The sequence below is a fragment of the Geotrypetes seraphini genome, chromosome 2 (assembly GCF_902459505.1).
Source record: "Geotrypetes seraphini chromosome 2, aGeoSer1.1, whole genome shotgun sequence".
NCBI lineage: Eukaryota > Metazoa > Chordata > Amphibia > Gymnophiona > Dermophiidae > Geotrypetes > Geotrypetes seraphini.
Genome location: NC_047085.1, coordinates 378850005 through 378870762, shown reverse-complemented (window position 1 = coordinate 378870762; position 20758 = coordinate 378850005). Strand labels below are relative to the sequence as shown.

The 20758-nt window shown below is 43.1% G+C and overlaps 1 protein-coding gene across 1 annotated transcript in view; it reads left to right on the top strand.

Moving 5' to 3' along the window:
- TMEFF1 (transmembrane protein with EGF like and two follistatin like domains 1) overlaps positions 1–20758 on the top strand; it is a 436679-nt gene that overhangs the window by 404729 nt on the left and 11192 nt on the right. Inside the window, exon 9 of the mRNA XM_033930653.1 lies at positions 17735–17893. Coding sequence (XP_033786544.1) covers positions 17735–17893 — 159 coding nt within the window. The remainder of the gene's footprint in view (positions 1–17734; positions 17894–20758) is intronic.

The following is a 20758-nucleotide window of genomic DNA, read 5'->3' as shown; positions in this document are numbered from 1 at the left end:
TAAGAACTTAAAAGATTGCCCATTCTAGAGAATTATGTGGGAAAAATATTTATCCCCGTCCCCATGAGCTCAGTTCCCATCCCTGCGAGCTCAGTCCCTGTCCCTGCCCCATCCCCATAAGCCATCTGACCCACCTGCCCAAGCCTCGAATAATTATGATTATATACTGAATTTAATTTATTAAACCATAAAAAGAAACAATATTCTGTACAATTATCATTTTATAAATCACAAATAATACAGAGCAGGGATCAACAAAAACCCTGTCTTCCCTCCCCTTCACAAATATCCCCACCACTATCGCGAAAACTGAATAAGCCAAATTATTATATAATGCTAAACAGAAAAATCATGCTAACAGAATACCGCAGTCACACATGACAGGAATAGTGTTGGGGAGAAAAAAGCCTCCACTATTTTGATTAAATGAATGTTTCTTGTGGGTGCTTCCACCACTGGCTGATAACATTTTGGTAGAAGTTTAGATATTTTTGTTAACAACAATTTAATTTCTTGATAGTTGTTTAAGTACCTGTGTGGCATAGGATGAAGTTAAGAGGTGATAGGCTCAGGAGTAATCTAAGGAAATACTTTTTTATAGAAGGGTGGTAGATGCATGCAATAGTCTCTCGGTAGAGGTGGTGGAGACAGACTATGTCTGAATTCAAGAAAGTGTGGGACAGGCATGTGGGATCTCTTAGGGAAAGGAGGAAATAGTGGATGGGCAGACTGGATGGGCCATTTGGCCTTTATCTGCCATCATGTTTCTATATTAATAATAATAATAATAATTTTATTTCTTGTATACCGCTATACCGTGAGGTTCAAAGTGGTTTACAGTATAGATACCATAAATATGCAATAAAAATAGAAATAAATGAAGAAAGGTACTTAGAAATTACCTAACTGTCCCGAAGGCTCACAATCTAGCTAAAGTACCCAAGAGAAATAATTATTAGATAAAGCAGATAGAATATATAAAGACATAGATACAATATATCAGAGATTGTTTCTGGTTATGTTACATAGAAATTATTTCTGATTACATTTCATAAGAAATAACGTTACATAGGAATTTCATAACATAATAAATGATATTTCGTGGGAAAATTAATTCTGGTTACATTGCATAAAAGCTTATCTGATTTTCATAAAATGTTAAGAAGAAGGTTATAATGGAAGATAATATGGATTAAGTTGATTATTCAAAAAACCTGTTGCTTATTAGGATATAGGGAGGATGATACCAGAGAGTAGACTATACATGGTAATGTTATAAAGAGAGTAGGCGAAGGAGGAGTTTAAGTAGGTTGGATATACTTTAAGAATAGGAAAGTTTTGACCATGAGGAAGGCTTAATACAGTGTCTCTCAAACTTTCTCGAGCCGGGGCACACTAATTGCCAGCTCATTGCCTACAGCAGTGTTTCTCAACTACTTCAAGCTAAGTACCCCCTAAGTCTAACAAATATCAACTGAGTACCCCAACCACAGACCTCTCTAGAACCACTTAAGCTCTGCCCCAGTTTCCTTCCCCTTTACTAATTGTAAAGCAATTTTTTCCATTCATTTTTCATATACACACAATATACTGTACACAGCAGATATAAATTCTCAAAACTGACACATTTCAATCACTATATTGAAAATAAAATCATTTTACCTACCAGCGGTCCTCTGCAGGCTGCTGTAATTAGCTTTAAAGGTGAGACCAGGCGGCTACAGGGGTAGCCGGAAGATGCTAGAGAGAAGGGGGAAACATGCAGGCCTTCAGTGAACCTGGCAGCGCTGGCGCTGTACCGCGTAGGGAAGTCAGGTGGCAGGCGCCTCTCTTCCTCCTCAGTGTGCCTCGGCACCCAGTTTGAGATACACTGGCTTAATAGGATGAAATAAAACACCTGCCAGACACAGCTCCAGGACTGCACAGCTACTGTATAGTTCGTACATGCACTAACCTGAATTTCTGTTTTGTTTTTACATTACATTACATTAGGGATTTCTATTCCGCCTGTGCCTTGCGGTTCTAGGCGGATTACATTATAGAAGATATCTGGACAGTTCCGGTAGAATTACATTTCAGGATAGGAGTATATTACAGTAACAGTAAAGAGTTATGATACTTCAAGTTCACAGAAGATAATACTTATCACAGAAGTTATTACATATAACAGAAGATAATGCATTTTGCAGAGGTAATACATGGCAACTCGATCGTTTAAATCGAGTGTAATGTTGAAGAGTTACAGTACATTTTAGGTCACAGACAAAGAGATAGTATAGATGGGTGTTTCCGAAGTCGTTGGTTGGGAACTCATTGGGTGGTGGTTAGAGTGATGGGAGATATTTTTATTATCTAGCAGAATATGTTTGCTAATTAGAGAAAAAAAAAATCATATCATGGGTCAGTGATGGAAATTACTTGAAAAAATTACTGACATTTATTTGGTTCTGTTTCATTTGGAAAAGCATACAGAAATTTCAAGTTACAGGCAGCCAGCTTGCTGCTGTATTTTTAAACTCGTTAATGGTATAAATTAAAACACAAGTATTTCAGAACTCAGCCAAAGATGCATTTCAACCTGTAAATCAAAGACGGCATGAAACCTTAATTGTTTCCCTTCCTCACTTCCCCCTTTGTTTCTTTACACATCCCGGCTGATGCGCAGTGTGAAAAATATGCTGTCATCTCTGTTACTTTTCTCCACTAGTATCCAAATAAGAGACATTTTAACAGCTTGTCACGTGAAGGCTTCCTTTTCTTATTGCCATATGACCTTCTGTTCATTTACTATAATATTTTTCATTCACATCCTCCTAATACTGTCACTGAAGGGTACATTTTCAATTATAAGGAACTGTGATCTTAATTGGCATTTTATGAGAGTCAATATTAAGTTACTGCAGCATTAACTAACGTAAATATAATGGTATGGTTATTAATTCCACTTGAATATATACATTAGATATAGGTCAGAGCGGTCATGATTGATTTTCTAGGTTTTCAGAGTTATGGTTCCTTCTTGAGGTCGATCTGGAATGAGTTATGGGTGGTGACATGGTAGTTGAGAGCAGATTAAAACTTATTAGCTTATCCAGTCTTTCCACATCATTTATATCATTGAGGATATCTGTCCACTGACCACCATAGAAATTTCTTGACCAATTTTTTTTTTTTTTGATCCTCAGCAGACATTTATTTTATATACTTGTGATGATAATATATTCCCTGTATTAAAAATTTTGGGGGGAAAATTAATTTAAATGAGGCATTCATAGGACAACTATATATACCTATAATGCCACAACTTCTAATTGCGTCAGCTATTAAAGTGAATGTTGTTGCCCGCAATTGAACTAATGTTCATAAAATACATTAAGAGCTCCTTTTACAAAGGTGCGTTAGGGCCTTAACGCGCGGAATAGCTCACACTAAATTGTCGCACGTGCTAGACCTTAACGCCAGCATTGAGCTGGCGTTAGTTCTAGGAGCGTAGCGCAGGTTTAGCACACGCTAAAATGCTGCGTGCGCTAAAAACGCTAGCGCACCTTAGTAAAAGGAGCCCTAAGTGTTTGCCGGTAGCCGGTTTGCCAGCAAACGCAGTGGAGCGTGGTTGAAATCACCAGCTTGTTGAAAAATAGAGGAAAGAAAAGACTGTTGAATGGGGTGTTCTTTAGGGAACCAGTGTGACAGAGCACTGGAGGAACCTCAGCCCTGAGGAAGTTTTAAATTGAAACATGATCGTGTCAGGAGAGGTGTTCCTTGCATTCAGCCCAAACAGATAAGTGGCTTTTATTATATAGTGTTGGAAAGAAATAAAGTATAGAATAAGGTATAATTCAGGAAATTTGAAAAACTTAGAAAATATAGATCCAATGACGAGTGGAGTTGGTTTCTTGAATATGTTATCATCACAAGTATATAAAAGTGTCTGCTGAGGATCAAAAAAATTTTAAATGAAAAGATCCGTTGATGATTGTTCTTCAAACAGGCAGCTTTTTCTCGCATGAGTTTGAGTATAGAGGCAAAGAGTAGCAAAAAAAAAAAAAAAAGCAGAATGATGATGAGGGCTGCCACAGAGGCCTTCAGGGGCCACCATTGGCCCTCAATCCTTACACTATGGAACACTAATATAGATAATACTGTAGCAATGCAACCAAACTAGTAGTAGTATCTGCTTGGCAGGATGCAAGTTTTGTCATTAACAACTAATAAGAAAGCATATGTACTCGCATAGCTCTGGCTGGCAGGTTCTGTGGGAAGCCTAGTAGGACAGTTTTTGGGGCCAGATGTATTTCAGCCTGTAAATGAAAGAAAGCTTGAAACCTCAGTCCTGATGACATGCAGCTACTGAACTACACTAATCCCAAATCGCAGGATACCACACAACTTAATGATTGTCTGGTCAATATTCAGCAGGTATATGCGGGCTACAATTTTTTTTAAATAAACAAATGTGATTGCCATGGGCTAAATTAGCCCAAGACATTTAGGCCCGGATTCTGTATAGGACGCCCAGGAGGAGCATCCTATTCAGAATCGGGCCCACACTAACCCCGATTCTTTAACCGGCGTCCCTGTTACGGACGCCGGTTACAGAATTGGGTTATTGAGTAGACCCGGTTGCTACACTTATGCAGCAAGGGATCTCCCTGCCGCAATAAGTATAGCGGCCGCCTGTCCGATTGCCGGCAGGAGGGTGCCCAACCCCTCCTGCCGGAATGCCACCCCCTCCACCCCGACACAACCGATCGCTAGCAGGAGGGTGCCCAAACCCTCTTGCCGAAAGATGCCCCCCCCCCGACACTACCAATTGCCGGCAGGAGGGAGCCCAATCCCTCCTTCCGGAGGACGCCCCCCCTCCAGACCCCCCGCCCTAACACCCTTCCCCCACGCTAACACCCACCGATGACCACCCCAAACCTCCTCCCCAACTAACCTCCCCCCCCAAACTAACCTCTAATTGTTGGACAGACAGACGGGTCTTGCTACCGTCCAGCCGGCAGGCCCGCCTCGTCGAAATGAGGTGGGCCCGCCCCTTCCCGGCCCATCCCACGAAGCCTAAGGCCTGATTGCCCCAAGCTCTAGAAGCCTGGACCAATCAGGCCTTAGGCATAGCGGGTCCATCCATCCTCACTAAGGCCTGATTAGTGGGGATGGGCGGACCCGCTATGTCGGGATGGGCCAGGAAGGGGTGGGCCCGCCTCATTTCGACGAGGCGGGCCAGCCGGCTGGACGGTAGCAAGGCCCGGCCGGCCGGCCAACAATTAGAGGTTAGTTTGGGGGGAGGTTAGTTGGGGGGAGGTTAGGGGTGGTCATCTGTGGGTGTTAGTGCGGGGGATGGGTGTTAGCACAGGGGGTCCGGAGGGGGGGCGTCCTCCGGCAGGAGGGATTGGGCACCCTCCTGCTGGCAATCGGTGGTGTCAGGGTGGGCATCTTCCGGCAGGTGAGATTGGGCTCCCTCCTGCCGGCAATCGGTAGTGTCATGGGGGGCATCTTCCGGCAGGAGGGATTGGGCAGGGAGATCTTTTGCCGCGATAAGTAAAGCGGCTGCGTCTACTTACAATGTAGGCCAGCATTTTGCTGGCCTACATTGTAAGCGTCTCTTCCTTTCCTAGGGAGACGCGCAGTGCCGCCTAGGTTTGCCTAAGGCCCTTAGGTGAGCTTAAGCGTCTTGCAGGTCTCCCTAGACTCCCGGAGGCGCCTTCAATATAGGCTGCCTGCCTGGGAGCATTTTTTTTTTTAAACGTGCATCCCGATTGGCTGATTAGACAGCTGTAGGACGCCTACAGCTGCCTAAAATCGGGACGCACTTTGCAGAATCAGGGCCTTAATGCCAGGTTATGTCAAGGCACTAGCATTGAATATCAGGAGTCATGCCAGCACGTGCTAACCACTGGAGCTTATTTGGGCCTAGCCATTACTCAGCTGGGATCCACACAAAAGACTTGTGCAGGCCCTGGCTGAACGTTGGATGGGACCCATGTTAGTTGAAACAGACTCCCTTACCCTCTTCTTTCTCCAGCGATCCAGATTCCCACACCCTCCCACCCTCAAAAACAGAAAGCTGACATAAACTTGTCATTAGTTGAATCAGATCTCATGGTTCACTAGTTAATGGCATTCATCCATCAAAAATTCAGCAATCAAAAACTTAGAAGACTAAAATTAGTGCAAAAGTGTTGCCACTTGCATGATTCTGTTCTTGGAATATCATTGAATCCTGTTGAGTTATACTGTAGAATTAAATTCAAGATACTTATTATCGCATTTAAAACCACATGGGTAGGCTTGATTTCATCCCTTTTGATGCACTTATCCCTCTTGCCTCTCCTCAGCTGCTATGGTCATGTAATAATAAACTTCTTGCTATTCCCCCTCCATCTCAAGCTCAGTTTTCACTCAAGGGTCTGGTTTTTTAAAATATATACTACAGTGCTTTCTCCTTCTGGAGAAATCCTTACCCAAGGCCTTCCTCAAAACTTACCTACTTTACCAGACTTTTGGAGATACTGCCTTGAAACAGGTAGAGTATATAGCATTAAGTCATGTTCTTTTCCTTCTTGCCTTCTCTTTTAATTGTTTTAGAGCAGTGGTCTCAAACTCACAGCCCGGGGGTCACATGCGGCCCACCTGGTACTATTTTGAGGCCCTCGGTAAGTGTATCATAATCACAAAAGTAAAATAAAACAGTTTCTTAATCATATGTCTCTTTAGCTATAAATTACAATATTATTATTAAGACTTAGCCAAAAGGAAAGATTTATAACCTATAAAGTTTTACCTCATGCAAAATTGTCATTTCTTTAATAAGACATTGACTATTTATTTTTTTCTGAGGCCCTCCAAATACCTACAAATCCAAAATGTGGCCCTGCAAAAGGTTTGAGTTTGAGACCACTGTTTTAAAATGATCAGATTCCACTTTGATATGGCTGTCATGAATCGCAGTAGAGTATGGCAAAATTGGACATCCTAGTATTGCTAGCAATGTAGATTTGTACAGAATCTTGTATTTAGGCATAAGAGAGGTGGATGCTGGAGAGAACTAAGGGGAGTTCTTATGTACTCTTTCATCCAAGATACGATGCGGTGGAAGAAGACCAAAACTGTGGTAGATAAGGAGAAATCTCCCAAGGGATTGCCTTCTTCAACTCAAAATTTCTACAGTCAGGAGTTCCACGGGGATTGGTTTCGTCGGTAGTGTTGTTTAACATGTTCCTGCCACTTGCTATGTTGCCTGGTCATTGGGAATTCATTTTGTACGGATGCCAACGATGTTCAATTGCTGATTCCCTGAGCAGCAGCTGTTGATGTTTCAGTGCAACCGAATGAGTGTTTAGTGCCTCTAAGCTCCTGAATGGCTAATAATGGGGTTGATATTGAATGTGAAAAAAAAAACCTTGCTCTTAATGAACTGTGCTTCTCTAGGTAGAGAGGATCAGGTTATTCAGGCTGGGGACACATAATATTCTATACAGGAGGTTATCTGTAATTTAGGACTATAGATGGTTTTGAGGTTGTTATTTAAAGAGCAGCCCTGAGCTGTAGTAATGCTTTTACTAAGCTACTCCCGGTGAAGTGTTTACTCTGTTATCTTGCTCCTTCAGATTTCTATTTGGTGCTGTAAACCCTAGCAGTTGTACGTGTTCTTGACTATTGCAATCCTCTTTATTTAGGTCTTACAGCAACTAAAGGCATTTTAAAATGTTTAAAATTCAACTGCTAGATTGCTCACAGGCTATAGAATTAAGGACTGGATTATTATGGTACTTGTATCTCTTCATTGCTTATCTGTGACTCAGCAAATTAACCCCAACCCCCTCCCCCCACTTTTGCAAAAGCGTAGCGCAGTTTATAGCGCCAGCCGTGGCGGAAACAGCTCACACTAAGGGCCGGATTCTGCATCCGGCACCAGTATTGGCCAGCATCTCCAATACCGGCGTTGGTTGTGTGTCAATCATGTGCCAGCACTGGTTGCAGAATCGTTGCCATGTTTAAAATAGATGCTGTAAAGGTAGGCCGGGGTTCTCCAGCCTACATTTCCAGCGACTATTTTACACAAGAATTGTGTCCACAGGGTTCCTACCGGTGCCTAAGGTCACTGCCGGTGCAAGCCATGCCTACTTTGAACCTAGGTACTGGTAGGTGCCTCGGTGGATAGGACATTGGCAGCCTGTTCTGTAGGCGTCTGCAGACACCTACATTTTTTTAAATTAGTTTTTAATTGGTTTTAAAGATGCAGTCAATTACTGCATTGTTTATCACCAATTAAACCAATTAAATTAGGCGGTAGTAGGATGCCTACTGTCGCCTAACTTTCAGCATCCCTACAAGAATTAGGGCCTTAGAGGCTCACGGCACTAGGAAAGAACATATTTTCATTTAACACTAGTTTTCTTTAAAGAAAACAAGGCACATATAAGAATAGGCTTTAACTAAGAACATAAGAATAGCCATATTACTAAAGGTCCAGCCATATTACTAAAGGTCCAGCAAACCCAGTACCCTGTTTCCAACAGTGGCCAACCCAGGGCACAAGTACCTGGCAAGATCCCAATGAGTAAAACAGATTTTATGCTGCTTAGCCTAGGAATAAGCAGTGCATTTCTCCATGTCCATCTTAATAATGGCTTATTGACTTCTCTTTTAGGAAATTATCCAAACTTTTTTTAAACCCCACTAAGCTAAGTGCTTTCCCCACATTCTCTGGCAACAAATTCCAGAGTTTAAAGTAACAACTAGAGAATGGCACGGTGGCTGTTACCCGCGGCAAGCCACAGGTAACCCGCCAAAATGGTGGGGGGGGGGAGTGCTCACTGCGGGCATGGGGACAAGGCTATCCATCGCCCCATGGAGTGGTGAATGGCCTTGTCCCCCCAGTAAAGGGAGGGAATGCGCACGGGCACCTTCCACCCTACCGAACCTATTTCCCTCCCTCCCCCTTAGAGGCGCATTAGTAAAGTAACTTGCTGAAGTCAGCCGAGCCTGCCTGCAGTCACCTGTGTGTGGGTGGAAGCTTTTTCTCTGACGCAACTTCCGGTTGCATCAGAGGAGAAGCTTCCGCCCACACACAGGCGAATGCAGGCAGGCTCGGCCAACTTCAGCAAATCACTTTACTAACGCACTGCGAAGGTAAGGGGGCGGGAGGGAGATTCTCGGGCCACATGAGGGGTGCTGAAGGGTGTTGAAGTGGCGAGAAGGAAGGGTGGTGGTGGGGAAATGCTTAAGGGAAAAAATGGGGAAGGCAGAGTGGGGAGAAGACACTGAAAGGAAAATATGAGGAAGGCAGAGTGGGGAGAAGACGCTGAAGGGAAATGGGTATTGGAGAAGACAGAGTGGGGAGAAGACGCTGAAGGGAAATGGGGATTGGGGAAGACAGAGTGGAGAGAAGACGCTGAAGGGAAATGGGGAGCAGAGAGTGGGGAGAAGATGCTGGAAGAGAAGAAGACAGAGATGCCAGACTATGGGGTCAGCGGAGAGTAGAAGATGGGTGCCAGACCAATTGGGGGGTGAAGGGAGAGGCACAGTAATAGAACAAACGGAAGACGCTGAGAGAAGACAGACAGTGAGACAGTGGATGGAAGGAATTTAATCAGAAGATGAGGAAAGCAGAAACCAGACAACAAAGGTAGAAAAAAAAATTCTATTTATTTATTTCCTTTTCCTTTTTTTTTTTTTTTTGCTTTAGGATAAAGTAGTATATTAGTTGTGTTGATAAAAAATTTATAAACAAAGCCCTGCCAGCTGAACATCTCTTTCTCTAGTTTAGCAGTTAGAACTTTGATTTATAAAGAAGGAATAAGCTAAATATTGCAGTACTGAGGCTTGTATGGATGCTGCGGGGACAATGGTCACGGGGACGGGGCGGGGACAGTGGTCGCGGGGATGGGGCGGTGACAGGGATGGTGGTCACAGGGACGGAGATAAATTTTTTCCCCGTGTCATTCTCAGGTATCAACTTTAATAGAAGTAACTGTGAGCAATTGAACATATCATTTTTCCACATAGACCCATGCAAGACAACACATTTTTCGTATCGTTAAACTAGCTTCTGCATTCCTGCAGAGAAGTATGTTGGCTGCTCCTGAAGCCAGCTGAGCACCGCTTCCTATACTTCATCAAGATCTGTCTTGTGCTCTCTGGGTTGCAGTGATGCACCCATGTTTGGTCGCCGGTGACAATTCTCTCCAGAATACTCAGATCTTCTTCATACTGTCTCAGGAACTGGGTCCCAACCTCCACACGTTGTTGCTTGTGCAGTAAGCTGTTTGGGAACCCATCGTGCGCAGACATTTCTTTGTCCCATGCCATCGTACATTATGGTAAATGCAGATCCATAGCTGATATCCAAATTTGCAGCCAGTTGAGACACCGTTATCCGTCAATCTTCTCTAATCAGGGCATCCGCCCTGTCAATATGCTCTTGTATGCATGATGTTGATGGGCAACCAGATCGACCTTTGTTGGTTACTCCTGTTCTTCCTGCTTTAAACTTAATTACCTACTCGTAAACCTTTCATTGATTCATGGTACTATGTCCATACTGAGTCCGATGGTGAATTTCCACAAGTTTCACTCCCTCTGTCCAAAGAAAGCCACTGCTTGCCCTGGATCGGTACAATGGACTATTGCTACTCCTTGGGTTTTGGCTAGGCACTAGTGACCTGGATTGGCTACCGTGAGAACGGGCTACTGGGCTTGATGGATCATTGGTCTGACCCAGTAAGGCTATTCTTATGTTCTTCAATGGTGCAATCTTGCAATGGAGTGTCCATGTTTCTGACCTTGTGGCTGCCACACAACTAAAGGCCGAGCGCTGTATTGTGCATGGACAAACTATCCAAAAGGCAATGTACATTTTGCTAGTTCTGTTCCAGTTAAAACATAATTTAACAATTGCTTTTAATTTTTTGATTCACCCTCGTATTTTCTCCAGTTTCTTTTAAATCTAATAATAATAACAGTTTACATACCGCAGGACCGTGAAGTTCTATGCGGTTTACAATGGTTAAAGGATGTTACAAATTAATTAGAATTAAGGTTAGAAGCTAGTTATTAACAGCGCTAGAGATCAGTTATTGTGGAGTAGGATTGTACAGGTTAGTTGCCTAAATACTTCAGGAACAGGTATGTTTTTAGGTGTTTCCTAAATTCCCCATAAGTAGTATGCGTGAGCAATTGTTCCAGATCTTTGCCCCATAATGCTGCTTGATGTGAGAGAAGATGTTGATGGTGTTTTTTAAATTTACATCCAAAGGGTGGTGGTGAACGGCACCCCCTCCGAAATGACGGAGGTGATTAGTGGAGTACCACAGGGCTCAGTCTTGGGCCCAATCCTATTCAACATCTTTATAAGAGACTTGGCAGAAGGGCTTCGAGGTAAAATAACATTATTCGCCGATGACGCCAAACTGAGTAATGTAGTGGGCAAATGCACAACAGACGAAGATTCAGTGCCCGACAACATGATGCACGACCTACTCCTATTGGAGCGATGGTCTAGGACATGGCAACTCAACTTCAATGCCAAAAAATGCAAAGTTATGCACCTGGGCAGCCAGAATCCATGCAAGTCTTATACCCTTAATGGCGAGATCCTAGCAAAAACGGTAGCAGAACGAGACTTGGGGGTAATCGTCAGTGAGGACATGAAGTCTGCCAATCAAGTGGAGCAGGCTTCGTCCAAGGCAAGACAAATCATGGGCTGCATACGAAGGGGTTTCGTCAGTCGTAAGGCGGAAGTCATTATGCCATTGTATAGATCCATGGTGAGGCCCCACCTGGAATACTGTGTGCAATTCTGGAGGCCGCATTATCGCAAGGATGTGCTGAGACTGGAGTCGGTGCAAAGAATGGCCACCCGGATGGTCTCAGGACTCAAGGATCTACCATACGAAAAACGGCTTGACAAATTACAGCTATACTCGCTCGAGGAGCGCAGAGAGAGGGGGGACATGATCGAGACGTTCAAGTATCTTACGGGCCGCATCGAGGCGGAGGAAGATATCTTCTTTTTCAAGGGTCCCACGACAACAAGAGGGCATCCGTTGAAAATCAGGGGCGGGAAACTACGAGGTGACACCAGGAAATTCTTTTTCACTGAAAGAGTGGTTGATCGCTGGAATAGTCTTCCACTACAGGTGATTGAGGCCAGCAGCGTGCCTGATTTTAAGGCTAAATGGGATCGGCACATGGGATCTATTCACAGGGCAAAGGTAGGGGAGGGACATTAAGGTGGGCAGACTAGATGGGCCGTGGGCCCTTATCTGCCGTCTATTTCTATGTTTCTATGTTTAACCGGTGGGGAAACAAAATTCGATGTGAGCTTCTCTTATGTCTGTTTTTTGAGAAAGAGAAGAGGTCAGTTATATATTTAGGGGCTAAACCGAATAGTGCTTTAAAGCAAAAGCATCCAAACTTAAACTTCACGCGTGCCTTCATCGGTAGCCAATGTAGAAGTTGGTAGGAAAGTGTTATATGATCGAACTTCTTCAACCCCCAAATTAGCTTGACTGCCGCATTTTGCACCAATTGTAATCGCCGCATATTCTTCTAGGAAATTGCCAGGTAGGCGATATTGCAATAATCTAGTTGACTCAGTATAAGAGATTATACTAGGATTCTAAATGATGAGACATCAAAATATGCTTTAATGGACCGAAGCTTCCAGAGGGATAAAAAAACCCTTTCTAACTAAGGAGTCCACTTGGTCTTTCATGGTTAGACTCTGGTCCAATGTTACACCCAATATCTTCATAGTAGGTTGGATGGGATAGCTACGTTTATTGATACACAGTGATGTTTTAGTGTCAAGTGGGTGTGGCGAAGCAACAAAAAATTTTGTTTTTTCTGAATTAAGCTTCAGTTTGAATTCAGTCATCCATTGCTCCATCGAGTTTAGTACTTCTGTTGCCTTAGGAGTGACTTCCGAGAGAGAGGTAACGAATGGGATAATGATTGTAAAGTCGTCTGCATAACTAAATAATTTTATTCCCAGCTGGGTTAGTTGTGCACCTAACGACGACATGTAAACATTGAAAAGCAGTGGGGACAATGGTGACCCTTGCAGCACACCAGATGGATTGCTCCAGGTATCAGAGAGATTGTAATTAAAACGTACTTGATAGGTACGGGAAATAAGGAAGCCTCGAAACCAGTCTAACACTTCTTCTCTGATACCAATTGCATCTAAGCATTGTAACAGTTTCCCATGGTCCATTAAGTCAAAGGCAGAGCTCATATCAAATTGCATGACCAGGGCATTAAGGCCCTTACTAAACAAGAACCGTAAATTATCCAAGAAAGCCGCAATTACTGTCTCAGTGCTAAACAAAGGTCTGAAACCAGATTGAGTTTCATGTAGGAGAGAGAACTGATCAAGGTATTCCATCAATTGGGCATGTACCAATCCTTCCATGAATTTTACAATAAAAGGGATGGATGCTACTGGTCTGCAGTTGGTTACTAATGCTGATGATTCTTTATAATTCTTTGGAATTGGGGTTATTATGATATGACCGTTATTAGTGAGGAATTTTCCATTTTTTTAAGTTATCGGTTAAATAATTCAGCAAAGATAGTTTAAAGTCTAATGGAGCTGCTTTCATAATTTCTGGGGGACATGGGTCCAAAACACAGTACGATTTAGAGTACTTGTTATATAATTTGATATAATTATTCCATTCTAAATCTTGAAAGGAACTCCAAGTCATGTCTACTGTATTTCATTTCCTTGTATGTTAGTTATTTGATGTTCGTACTTAGTAACTTCATTGCATGCCCCCTAGCCCCAATATTTTTTGAGAAAGTAAACAAGGGACTCGCATGTACCTGCTCCACTCCACTTAGTATTTTACAGACTTGCAACTATATTTAACAGAGCAGTTACCCCAGCCATACAACTGGTGTAAGTGCTCATTCTTAGATTGCAAAGCACCTTACTTAGATTATAAGGGAGCAATATTAAGCATGCAAAGATCACTGGTCACTGCAGGTTAAAAAAAAAAAAAAGCCGGCACTGAATAGCTGAGAATCGGCACTGACTAGCCATGCTATCCAGTCGGTGATGATCTGCAATCTGCTAATCAGAGAGCAATCCAAGCAAAGTTAGAACAGCTTTTTTGCTATCCTAATTTATCCAGCTTTAGGTGAGCAGTCTGAATATTGCATCTAACCAAATAACCTCTGACTTTGCCCTCGGTCCACCCATGGACCACCCCCCAGCACTGTCAGGATCAGCCAGTCCCAACCCAGTCCTCAGGGCACACCTTTTCCCATCAGGCTTTCAGAATATCCACAATGAATATGCACTAGATAGATTTGCATTGGAGTCTAACTCATCCATATTCATTGTGGATATCCAGAAGATAGCTGATGGGACTAGATATGCCCCGAGGACTGGATTGGGAAAGGCTGGTCTGAATAGCACTCAGGTGATCAGAAGGAATACTCAGTGGTACTGTGTAGTTAGTGCTGCAAAAATATCCTGCTTGCCAGCCTGTTCCTGGTTAGCAACACCTGCTGATGGAATAAGTGCCTTTGATGATAGTTTTTTAATCTACACACAAGGATGTGCTCCACCCAAATTCCAGCCATGTGAACACCTACCCACAGAATACGCACCATTCCATCTAAGCGTGTACTGACAAAATACGTATGCAAACAAAACAGCTGATACATGCTTGTATGTGTTCAGATAACACATGGGAATGACTAGAATTGCCTGCATTTACATGCTTTCTTGCTGGATTTAAACTAGGTGTGTGTTTGTTTTTTAGATTTTGTCTTGTATCTGTAATAGCTGTGAATGAATCAGTGATTGTAAATGCTAATAGCCCATTCCGTACCCAGGACCGAACTGTGTGTGGGTATCACAGCTGCACAGAGTGCAAGAGAGGCAGGGGCTCCAAAATTGTATCCTGCCTATTGTCTTGCCTGCTTCGTTGCAACGCAGTGTGTGGTTTAGAAGCTCTAGGGAACACATGGCACAGGGTGTGCTTCTGGCTTGGGACAGTCCTTTCGGTGAAGGGTCAAAAGTGCGCGACGACAAAGGCGCGACGACAACCCAATACCGATGAGCTTTTAGCATTTAGTATGTGCTAATTCCCTCAATGCTTGTTAAAGTCATAATGTTTGACAAATTCCTCCCTTAACATTTTACCAATACCGTTTTTTGTCTCTTTTCAAATTGTACATGTCTAACTGTACAACCGGACTCAAGGGTCTCTCATACGAAGAAAGACTGGGCAAACTGCAGCTCTATACCCTAGAGGAGCGCAGGGAAAGGGGTGACATGATTGAGACATTCAAGTACGTCACAGGTCGTGTAGAGGTGGAGAACGATATATTCTTTCCCAAGGGACCCTCGGTCACAAGGGGGCACCCGCTCAAACTCAGAGGAGGGAAATTTAGTGGTGACATCAGGAAGTATTTCTTCACAGAAAGAGTGATAGATCACTGGAACAAACTTCCGGTGCAGGTGATCAAGGCCACCAGTGTGCTCGACTTTAAAAATAAATGGGACATCCAGTGGGATCCCTACGACGGTTGAGTTAAGGAACTAGGTCATTAGCACTCAGACTTAATAGGGTGGGTAAATGGAGTGGGCAGACTTGATGGGCTGTGGCCCTTTTCTGCCGTCATCTTTCTATATTTCTATGTTGTCCATACCTTTAGAAGTTTTTAATCCACATTCTAGAAATAGATATTTGAGGATGGGAGTAGCGATTCTATAATTTGTTAGCGTAAAGTTTGTAGAAGCTCTTGTTTAAAGATTTAAAAAAAAATATACAGTACATTTATTCATATCTATCAGCTCACAGTCAATTTACAAGAAGCCTAGGTGCGATGCAGTGTTGAGTCTAAATTATTTTTCTCTTTACACTAAGCTGCGGTATCTTTGGAAGGTTCCAAAGAAACCTTCCAAAATTAATGCATGTGATACATTTTTGCTTATCATGCTGTGCACAAAGTACACCGTATTAGGTACTGGACATCTGTTGTCATGAGATATTGCTATTCTTTCATGCCAACCAGCCCATAGTTAAAGAAATAATTAGAATGGAGAAAATCTCATTGCCGCTATAGGACCTGTATCAGATCCAAGGGGGGATGAAAGAAAGACAGCATAAACCAGCACTTGACCATCTTACTAGTCAAAACATTCAAGGGGACATTTTCAAAGCTGACTTTTTAGATATCTTCCAGTTGTTTTGTTTCCAGTACATCTAAATCTTAAGGGGGCGTGTTAGAGGTGTGTTTTTGGTGGGATTAGAGGGGGGGGGTTCAGCACTTGGACATTTTACAGCAATGATCAAACATTTTACAAAATGTATAAGGCACAATTTGGGCGTTTTGGGCTAGATCTATTTTTAAAATGACTAAAGGCCAAAAAGGTACCCAAACCGAGCAGATGACCACTGGAGAAATGAAAATATGGCCCTATACACACTCCCCCAGTGGTCACTGCCCCCTATCACCCCCCAAATATCTGCTTAAAACAGTACATATCTGTCTCTATGGCTGCTGCAGATACTATGGTCAGTCTTAGTAGAGCTGCAAGCAGGTCTCTGGGGTAGCCGAGGGGGGGGGGGGCAGTGCAGTGGACTGCAGAGAAGGGGACCCAGAGCCATATGATACCCTAACTAATACACTTGTGATGGAAAGTGTGAGCCTACCAAAAACCTACTGTACTACCAATATAGGTGACACCTGCAGGCATAAGGGTTATTGGGGTGATAGACAGGTAGGTAAAACATGTTTTGGGGGAGTTTTGGAAGGCTTACTATATAATATATGGGGATTATGGTGAGATTTGTATATGAATTTCATAGCAGTGCCCTGTAGGATGCCCAACTGCTCTGCTGGCCCCTCCTATATGCAAATGGATTATTTTGGATTTTTTTTTTTTTAATTGGGGGGTTCATAATGGCAAAAAAAATTAGACATCTAGCTGGGCTATTTTTTTTTTTTTTTAAAAAGGATAGACATCTTTCTGGTTAGAAAATGGACATTTTCTCTACCTGATTTTTGGACATCCTATCGAAACTTCCCCTCCACACATATGACCCCAAAGCATACTGAGCTCTCCATCATAAATCCACTTCCCCCTCCTCCCCTCAAGTGATGATCTTGCAGCATGCATGATTCAAAATTCCAAGAGCTCGTTCTTACCTGGCATTGATTGCCAGTAGGGGGAGGTAAATGAATATCTCTCCTGCTCACTAGAGTTTATGATGGTTGAGGGAGGAGGGGAGGGGGCTTTTGATTGGAGGATAAAGGATTTTGGCATGGAACAGAAGATTGAACGAGATATGGGCTCTTTTCAACATTTCGTAAACATCTGAAAACTTGGTTATTTTCAGAACTGTAAATCCTCTTTTATTTCTATCCTCTATGAATGTTACTGTATAGCTCTCTTCCCTTTATGCTTTATTTAAATTTACTGTAAACCATGTCGAGCTCTATTCTTATAGAGATGATGCAGTCTATAAGTTTAAGATTTAATTTAGTTTAGATTGGGAAGAGATACATGAGGGGTGGATTTTTAATGAAAAGGGAGAATGGGTGTGTTATTGGGAGAGGCCAAGGAGAGAAATTTCTCCTGTCTTTTTTTCCCATGCTAAATCATTACTTGATAGTGTAAATGCTAACTTGCTGTCATAGATCTGAAAAATAGCTTGACTTGTACAGAGATCTGCCTTCTACTAAATCATTCCTTTTGGTTCTTTTTCAGGTGCGATTCTGGATATACTGGGCAATACTGTGATAAAACTGATTTTAATATTCTCTATGTTGTTCCGAGTAGACAGAAGCTTACCCATGTCCTTATTGCTGCAATAATTGGAGCAGTGCAGATTGCTATTATTGTTGCAATTGTTATGTGCATAACAAGGTATGGTATGCATTTGTGAACATGTTGTGTGCAGGGCTTTATCCACTTAAAAGACACATCTGGCTGACAATCAAAGCTTTTAAGTGGGTAACAGAGGTTCCTGCTCACTTAAATCACGCTTTGCAGCCCAGAAACCAATATCCAGAGGCACTTAGCCAGGCAGCGGCACTGAATATTGGCACAAAACAGCCATTTTTGAGCCATAAAAGCATAAGAATAGCCTTACTGGGTCAGACCAACGGTCCATCAAGCCCAGTAGCCCATTCTCACAGTAGCCAATCCAAGTCCCTACTACCTGGCCAAAACCCAAGGAGTAGCACACAGGGATAAGTCGGCAGTTATGCGGGTGCTGGCACCTATATAACTGCCAGGTCCCAACCTAAGTGTACCGTTTGCCTTTCCAATCCCCCTCCCTCCCTTTCATCCTGTCCCTTCAAAGCATATCAAGATCCATCTCCCTTCTTCATTCCATCCCTCCGAAGCACATCAAGCCCCCATCTCCCCTGAAGGCAGTACACCCCCTCTCACTCACCAGGCTTACCTTTGTAATCATTGGTGGTGTAGTGGGGTTCTACACGCGTCTGCCTGATACTGTTTCTGGCACAAAATGGCTGCTGTTAAAGTCGCACAGCTATTTTGTAAAAGGACCTACACTGGATGAGAGCGAGTGAGCACCACTATACCACCAATGATTAAAAAGGTAGGCCTTGGGAGGAGTGGTTGAAAGGGGAATGGAGAAGAGATCCAAATCAGGATTGGGGAGGAGGGAAAAGACAGTATTCAACTGAGGCCTATATAAGTGTCTGATTCTGTTGGCTACTGCAATTAGAATTAGCCCTGGATATTCAGAACTGGTGCCTAGATATGGCCTGGCACTGAATATCCAAGGCTAATCCTGCCCACAGCCTTTAAAAAACACTGTCTGTCACAGGCTGAATTTTAAGCGGACACATGTGACCATCTCTGGGAAAAGGTGGTTAAAGGCATCAGAAGCAAAAAAAAAAATGAGGTTTTGATGAATTATGTTAGAACAAACAATTTGTATTACAACAATCCAAACCCCATCCTTTTATGTGAAAAAAAATAGAAAAGTAATGCTGTGGCTGATCAGAGGGATTAGGCAGTAGAGGTGAAGTGCTGCAGCTGATGAGGGGGATTCTGGGATGTGGCTTATGTGCTGTGATTGATCAGGGTTTAAGTGCTGCAGCTGATTGGGGAAATAGGAATGTTAAGCTGAGGCTAATTGAGAGTTTCAGGTTAATTTTTTTTGTACTGCAGCAGGCTAGGTAAATGCATTATCAAATAGTGCTGGTGCACTTAGTGTACTGGCAAACAACAAAAAGATCCAACAGAGTCTGCAGTACAAGAACAGCAAGAAAAAAATCAAGAAAAACCTACAGACAGTATGAGACCTTGGTTAGGACCACGGCGGAACGCGATCTAGGGGTGATCATTAGTGAGGACATGAAGGTTGCCAATCAAGTGGAGAAGGCTACCTCCAGGGCAAGACAAATGATGGGGTGTATCCGCAGAGGTTTCGTCAGCAGGAGACCTGAAGTTATGATGCCGTTGTACAGAGCCATGGTGAGGCCACACTTGGAGTACTGTGTTCAGTTTTGGAGACCACATTACCGAAAGGACGTGCTGAGGATCGAGTCGGTGTAGCGAGCGGTCACCAGGATGGTCTTGGGGCTCAGGGATCTCACGTATGAAGAAAGACTAAAGAAATTGCGGCTGTACTCACTTGAGGAAAGAAGAGAACGGGGAGATATGATTGAAACGTATAAGTACATCACGGGACGCATCGAGACAGAAGAGGATATCTTCTGGCTCATGGGACCCTCGACCACCAGAGGGCATCCACTGAAAATCAGGGGAGGGAAGTTTCATGGAGACTCCAGGAAGTACTTCTTCACCGAAAGAGTAGTGGATCATTGGAACAGACTCCCACTCCAGGTGATAGAGGCCAGCAGCGTGACGGATTTTAAGAGAAAATGGGATACTCATGTGGGATCGTTAAGGGAGTAAACTCAGGGGGGAGGGATACTTGGAATGGGCAGACTTGGTGGACTATAGCCCTTTTCTGCCGCTTTTTTCTATGTTTCTATGTACAAGATACAGACTATATTTATTATACCAGATATTTAATGCGGTTACTAATGTCACCTTTTCACAAACCAAGGGACCCGACACGGTCCGTGTTTCAGAAACACGCCTTCCTCAGGGGTCCATGGTTGATAAGTTTTAAAACGAACCGCAATTAAAATGGTAATGAGCAACCGCCTGTATGTGCACAATGAATATGAACCGACAACGCAACGCTGAAACTGAATGCCGAAGCAAAACTATGGTTCGCTTTAAACCTTATCAACCGTGGACCCCTGAGGAAGACGTGTTTCTGAAACACGGACCGTGTCGGGTCCCTTGGTTTGTAAAAAGGTGACATTAGTAACCGCACTAAATATCTGGTATAATAAATATAGTCTGTATCTTGTACATACTATCTGCAGTTTTTTCTTGTTTTTTGCACTTAGTTTACTCCCTGGCAATGCATTTACCGTGCAGTAAAAGCTGTGTAGTGGCTGCAGGCCAGATGCTGACAAAACCCCTTGGTAATTACTATACACACATTAGTTTTTATTCCTAATATATGCTACCTGTAAATATGAAAATTTATCATTCTTTAATAAAAGAGGCCCTAACGTTTTCAAGGTGCCCTAAACAAACGGAATGCGTGCTAATGAATGCACATCCCTAATATCCCACAACATTGGAAAAAATTCCTCTAAGGCATCTTGTCTTGCCAAAGGGGATTTCCTGCCCTTCTTATCACAAGCCAGGAACTAGGAGCATGCAGGCCAAAAA